The 7,236-nt window shown below is 38.4% G+C and overlaps 1 protein-coding gene across 1 annotated transcript; it reads right to left on the bottom strand.

Moving 5' to 3' along the window:
- Nucleotides 1-940: 940 nt before the first annotated feature.
- LOC134650530 (putative nuclease HARBI1) lies at nucleotides 941-7,236 on the bottom strand. The gene is made up of 5 exons (XM_063505486.1): nucleotides 7,018-7,236; nucleotides 6,569-6,704; nucleotides 2,416-2,557; nucleotides 2,038-2,322; nucleotides 941-1,141 (listed from the first exon to the last, which is right to left on the bottom strand). Exons 1-5 carry the CDS (start codon nucleotides 7,161-7,163, stop codon nucleotides 1,032-1,034), a joined length of 819 nt encoding a protein of 272 aa, XP_063361556.1. The 5' UTR covers nucleotides 7,164-7,236; the 3' UTR covers nucleotides 941-1,031.

The raw sequence follows: 7,236 nt of genomic DNA on the forward strand, positions 1-7,236 counted from the left end.
TTATGATGACAATGATTTTATGTGTAACAATTATTTATTTTTGTATGATTTTTTATTATTGCCCAGTATCAATGTACAGTCAGCAATACTATTAGCTTAGCAGTTAGCACCTTTTCATACAAATTTCTATGCAGGGGTGGTACGTTTTCTCTGCAGCTGACTGTACAGACCAATCTTTCTTTGGCTGTAATTTTGTTACCAAGTATTTATTTTATTGTTTTTATTTTTTATTGCATGGAATCGGCCAGGGACATCGGCTCAACCCCCAGTTTTTCCACCCTTACCAGTGGACAGGAATAACCAAGACTTGGCGGGCAGAGAGGAGCCTGAAATAGTTAACAGCCCAGGTAGAGTTTTATTTACTTAAACCTCATTTAGAAGCAGATAATAAATTTGGCATTTATTGACACACTTTATAGATGTAAGTACTGCTCAGTAATATTATAGCCCATTGCCCACAACACACTTAAACCCTAATCTTGCAGAGGTGTTCTTTTAACCTGCAATTTATGATAGGTATGAATGTATGTATGTGCAATAAATACTGATTTATCATTACTTTGTATCCTCTAGACAGGAGTGAGGCCGGCATGACACAGGCGCAGGAGCCTGCGACTCGGGCCGCGCGGACGGCTGCTGGGGGCAGGCAGCACGCGCCGCAGAGTCCTACGCCCTTACCACCTACGCCGCGGCGGCGGCGAACACGTCCGACGCCAACATTCTCCTCTCGTACTCGTACCCAGACACAGTCCGATTTGGCAAGGCAAGCCTTCGTCAGGTCTGACTGTGAATGGCGAAATTTCCAAATGGAGGCAGAGCGGGAGAGGAATAGGTTAAAAGATTTAGAGATAAGGATGCAAGAAAGGTGGTTAGATTGTTTTAGTCAATTGTTAGTATTGGGAAATAGAATTGTAAATCAATGGGAAAAAAAATAAAAATGTTATAAATGTGTATGTATATTTTTTGTTTTACCTATTTAACAAATGATACTTGGTACCTATTTGCAAACATTACGCTCTTAAACAATTATACTATGACCGTCTTGATGCAAGTCTTCTAGCTAACTGATCCCGTAGTGCTCTCCCCATTAATAAATCGCTAGCACCTCCATCTTCCAACACCACTTCCTCTCGATGAAATTCTGAAAAGAGTGAGCTATTCTATAGGTAATTATTTATTTTATATATGTACTAATATTATAAAAATGTAATTTTGAAGTTTTGTATGTTATTCTAAACTAGGTTCCTATCCGATTTCATAAATTCTTTCACCAGTAGGTATATTATTATAAAAGGAAGTCTGTCTGTCTGTCTGTTACCTCTTCACGCTTAAACCGCTGAACCGATTTAGATGAAATTTGGTATAGAGATTGTTTGAATCCCGGAGAAGGACAAAGGGTGTTCATTCAAAAAATCACCCTTTAAGGGGGTGAAAAGGGGGGTCGAAGTTTGTATGGAGAATCAACAAAACGCAGTTTGGACAAAATAATAGCTAAGAAAATTATTAATTCCACGCAGACGAAGTCGCGGGCAAAAGCTAGTAATATTATAAATGCGAAAGTGTGTCTGTCTGTCTGTTACCTCTTCACGCTTAAACCGCTGAACCGGTTTAGTTGAAATTTGGTATAGGGGTAATTTGACTCCCGGGGAAGGACATAGGATACTTTTATCTCAGAACCCCTTTAGGGGGTGGAAATTTGTATGGGCAATCAATAACCGCTGAACCGATTTAAATGAAATTTGGTATGGTGATAGTTTGAGTTGTGGGGAAGGATATAGAATAGTTTTTATCCCAGAAATCATCCTTTAAGGGGGTGGAAGTTTGTATGGGGAATCAACAAAACGCAGATTGGATAAAATAATACTTACCTAAATTACTGATTCCATGCAGATGAAGTCGCGGGAAAAAGCTAGTATGCTAATAAAAAGGACCTTCGGGATGGGATATAGGCTATACTGGCTATACATAGTTATGTATAGCCTATATCCCATCCCGAAGGCCCTTTTTATTAGTACTGTTTTCTTATATAATAGGTACCTTGATCTTGTTCACATATCTCTTCGGGATCCGGAACATTGTACTTTAAGGCAATGTTGTGTAGCACAGAACATGCTATAATAATTTGTGAGCACTTTTCTGGCCTATAATGTAAATTTCTATCTCGGTGTACACAGCGCCAACGGTTCTTTAATCGCCCAAAAGTGTTTTCAATGACAACTCTTGCAGAAGTGTGGGCTGCATTGAAAGTTTCTTCAATAGAGTTGGGAGTTGGGTTCAAATATGGTGTCATCAGCCATGGCCGTTGAGGGTAACCAGAATCACCTGTAAAATAGGAATATTTTTTATTAAAGACAAAAATAAATGCTGTTTTAAATGAAACATAATTTAAATTATACTCAAAATATATTGTCTTACCTAAAAGCCAGACAATTTCATTACGCCTGTATAAAGACTGTATATAATTGTTAACATTACTATTTTCCCATATGAAAGAATCATGGGCTGCACCTCCAAACTTAGCATTAATGGATAAAATTTTACAATCGTGATCACATATCTGAAAAATAAATACTTATTGTATATGTCGGAGCGAGACACCAGAAAGACGTATTGCAGCATTACAGTTCATAGTTAGACGCCTGTATAAAATCGATTAGCAATGTTTGGCGTATTGTTGAACTAAATGACAGGTAGAAGGCTTTGGAACGTCAAGATGACGTAGTATCTTGAGTGAACGTAGGCACGAGCAGGCATTTTTGTCGTTATGTTGGTAGACTGGTCAGGCAGGTTTACCAACTTGAATTGGAGGCGGGGGCGGTTGGCTCCGCCGCTGGGACTGGCTTCCTTCTTCTTGATCGGACCGCGCTAGAGATCGGACGTTAGCCAAGCTCGTGCCTAATTCGCTACGTTCCTGAAGGCTTACACCTGAAGGATTATTCTGAAAGCTTATAGATTCTCACGTTGTTTAACCGTTTAGCTAAGTGTTTTATTCCAAGTGTTATTTTGATTTCTTATGTGCCATTAGAAGCTTACTTTTGTAAAATAAAGATTTGAACGGTTTCATGTGATCTTTTTATTTTGATTCAAATAATTTTGGAATAGTGATTGGTCGTTTTGATAATTTAGTACTAAAATATAGTAGGCACTAGTATGGGTAACGAGTCTGAATGTTTATTTCATGCGTTGGTAGCATACCTACTATTTTGGCTGTGAAGTAATACATCTAGGTACTACCCCCACGCGCCCACCGCCATTAGGACCATCTGTCCCCGACATCAGCAAGTGGGATAGATGCGGAGTTTCATGTATTGCTTACACAGCCACCTGGGAGCGTGGTGTATTTCTGGTGACCTACATTCCATAATCTGGACACTTTGTAATGGTAAGCTCACGTGTCTAACCTTGATTGAATGGCGAGTGTAATTCATTGTTATTTGGTGAGAATTATTGTGAAATTGTGAATTATGATTGAGGCAGTCGAGCATAGCGGTAGTTACGTGACGTCATGTCTGGGATCGTTATGTTTCTTTGTAATTAATTTTTGTAATCCATTTAAATCGAAGCGATCTTGAGTTATTTTGATTTGAAATCCATACTGTTAATTAAAACCAAGTATTAGCTATCACGACGTGATATTATTCATCGCTCACTTGTGAATCTACCCTCAATAATTGATTTGAAAATACAAATAATTTTTTAAATCCGTTGAAATCTAAGTGATCTTAAGTTATTTTGGTGTGAAATCCATATTGTTAATTAAAATCAAATATTGGCTTTCGCGACGTGATATTATTTCATCGCTCACTTGTGCATCTACCCTCAAAAAATATTTTTTTTCATGAAAATACAATGCACCGTTAGAAATTGATCCTGCTGATTTGCCAATGCATGGATTATGTAATCTTTACCCTGTAACGTTTAGTAATTAATAAAATTGCGACAAATTATTGCTCGTAATGCCGTGATAGATCACAAATAGTGCATACTATGGAAACATGAGCTACGCATATGAAAATTAATGTTACAGTGTCCTGCAGCCAGAGCCGAGCGAACTTGCAGACACCATTACGCCCGTGACACAGAAGCAGCTGTGCATTATCTTCTGTACTGGAGATTTGGAAATAAAAGGACAGGTTTCGTTCTAATTGTTTATTAGTGAATTTTATTTTGAGTGTAATGGCGAAGCACAACAGTCGAACGTAACTAATAAGCTGTCACTTTTCGTATTGGCCCATTTGACCGTGTTACTTATTTTTGGAACATGTGTTTGTTTGTTCATGGAATGAAATAAAAGGTACTCATTGAAGTTTAAATTTTATTCTGAGATTTTTGAAGTCCCGTATACATTGGAAACATGTTTTTTGTGTCTGCTACCTTGCATTTCATAAACCTTTTGAGTTTAGCCTGCATACACGATAAACCTGATACCGTGCAAATGATTTCAGTAACAGCCAGCTATGTTGAACCACATCGTGTCTCTCGCAATCTGCCGCAGAAACGGCAACGGCAAGCGGAAAGGATCAGCCTCCGTGCTTGGGTTGGACCTCACCACCACCACCTTTGACTTGGTCGCGTGCATCATACTTTATTAAGCTGGTGAGCAGTTCCCATTTCGTTGGGATTATTTTGAGATGTTTTACTTCTGCATAGAAGTCTTGAGCGGGTTTCTGTTGTTAAAGCTAAAGAATAAAGCTATTTTTAGTGATTTTGATCAGTAATGTTCAGTTTCAGTTGATCAGTTGACGCTGATAGTACCAATGGTTTCGAGTTCTGAGTTACATGATTTAAAGACCTGTTTTTATTTTCTTTTTTTTGGAATTCACTGTTAACATTGTTTTGCTTTCGACGGACTGAAAGCTTGTACTTTCGTATGGGCTGAAATCACGCCCGATGGACTGGACAATACTGTCATGCTTTCGATGGACTGAAGGCACGCCCGATGGACTGGGCAATACTGTTTTGCTTTCAATGGACTGAAAGTATGCCCAATGGACTGGGTATTGTTTTGTGACCGCATCAGAAGTGCCGGAGCATGTAAGAGGTGCACGTGGTCTGCTTTTTATGTGCAGAATGCTCTTTGCGAGGAGTAGCACTTACGCAGCTGAGATGGTTACTTCTGACGAGGGTCTGGTATCTGCCGAAGGACTGGCAATGCACCGAAGGACTGGTGTTGTTTTGTTAAAAATGATTTCCCGTTTATGTACTGTGTTCATATGAGTAAAATTGGAACTATCAATTCAGAATGTTATTTATTTTAAGATGTCTTACAAAAATTTAGAATGACCAATTTTTTTTTTAAAGCCAGATAATTTCCCCGTAAATTGATATTGACGAGTTTGACGACAATAGTAGTGATACTAGTGATACTGTCGAGCAATGAATTAGAGCTGTTGTGATTTGTGTTTTTGATGTTTGGGATTGTTCTGTTTTCACATAAATTTGAGAGTATCCGCCAGATGGAGGCGATGATTATTGGAGTGTATCCGTTAGATAGCGGCGATGATTACTGACGAGTATTTTTATTTAGTCGTTGCTCGATGGACTATTTTTGACTTGAGAATTGAGGATTGTTAAAGTAATTTTGAACAATTATTTTTTCTGGTTTGATTGATAACAAAGTTTGATTTTAATAGTAATTTGAGTGAGACCCAATTTGTTGGTCAGGAATGACCGAGCGATGAGATACTGTGCTGTATGTTTTGTTACAGAATCAAATGCGTACACCCACACACGAGGACGTGTGTAGCGCAGGACGGCCGTGTCGGAGCGAGACACCAGAAAGACGTATTGCAGCATTACAGTTCATAGTTAGACGCCTGTATAAAATCGATTAGCAATGTTTGGCGTATTGTTGAACTAAATGACAGGTAGAAGGCTTTGGAACGTCAAGATGACGTAGTATCTTGAGTGAACGTAGGCACGAGCAGGCATTTTTGTCGTTATGTTGGTAGACTGGTCAGGCAGGTTTACCAACTTGAATTGGAGGCGGGAGCGGTTGGCTCCGCCGCTGGGACTGGCTTCCTTCTTCTTGATCGGACCGCGCTAGAGATCGGACGTTAGCCAAGCTCGTGCCTAATTCGCTACGTTCCTGAAGGCTTACACCTGAAGGATTATTCTGAAAGCTTATAGATTCTCACGTTGTTTAACCGTTTAGCTAAGTGTTTTATTCCAAGTGTTATTTTGATTTCTTATGTGCCATTAGAAGCTTACTTTTGTAAAATAAAGATTTGAACGGTTTCATGTGATCTTTTTATTTTGATTCAAATAATTTTGGAATAGTGATTGGTCGTTTTGATAATTTAGTACTAAAATATAGTAGGCACTAGTATGGGTAACGAGTCTGAATGTTTATTTCATGCGTTGGTAGCATACCTACTATTTTGGCTGTGAAGTAATACATCTAGGTACTACCCCCACGCGCCCACCGCCATTAGGACCATCTGTCCCCGACATATATAATATTACGAGTAGTAAATAAATCGCTTTTAGATAAACATGTCAATCTAAATTTATTAAGGAGTAGGTTTGGTACCTATACAGATAAAAATAGACCTAAGTACCTACTTACCATTTGTACATTCATTGAGTGATAATGCTTTCTACAGAAATATAAGTGTTCTTCTTCCTTTTTGGGTGTAAATATCTTGAAGTGGCTGCAGTCGATGCTTCCTATCACCCCTGGGATTCCATATTTATTGAAAAAACTAAAATGTGAAGATTGGTTTGTAGGTATTTTATTGTGGTCATAAGAGGATAGAATATTACGCGAGTGTGTCAGTGTCGAAAATAAGGAACTTTGATGTACAATAATTCTTAAACTACAATATGAACATATTGAATGTTTTTGAGAATATATCTTAAGCATGTTAAGCCCTATATATTACTGAAAATTCAGAGTTCTAGCTTCATGGTACGGCCGTGCCTCTTTGTTTTGCTCGACTTGGTAAATTGGAGATAGGTTGGAGATAGGTAAATTAGGTCAGTACCTAGTTTAAGTTGTGATTCATCTATGTTTACCTTTGTCTAATGTCATCTCTTTCTTGGCGTGTGGTTGGAAAATTGATAAACATTTTTAGAATATTGGGGTGGTTCAAAGAGGTTGTTACTTCTTCAATATAAACACTCATTGCTTCCTGCGAAAAATGGTGTGCCTTGCCAGTCATACGTTGGTAACTACCTTGTGCATAAAATAGTAATGCACATAAAACCTGCAAGAGTTAGTTTGTTGGTTAATTA

This window comes from Cydia amplana, chromosome 8 (genome assembly GCF_948474715.1).
Source record: "Cydia amplana chromosome 8, ilCydAmpl1.1, whole genome shotgun sequence".
NCBI lineage: Eukaryota > Metazoa > Arthropoda > Insecta > Lepidoptera > Tortricidae > Cydia > Cydia amplana.

What these genes read in the sequence shown, in the direction of transcription:
- LOC134650530 (XM_063505486.1), bottom strand. Translation starts at nt 7,163, where the DNA reads ATGACTGGCAAGGCACACCATTTTTCGCAGGAAGCAATGAGTGTTTAT. An exon ending in AGAGATGACATTAGACAAAG is followed by an intron (nt 6,705 to 7,017) that starts GTAAACATAGAT and finishes TTCACATTTTAG; the next exon opens with TTTTTTCAATAAATATGGAA. An exon ending in ACTCAATGAATGTACAAATG is followed by an intron (nt 2,558 to 6,568) that starts GTAAGTAGGTAC and finishes TTTATTTTTCAG; the next exon opens with ATATGTGATCACGATTGTAA.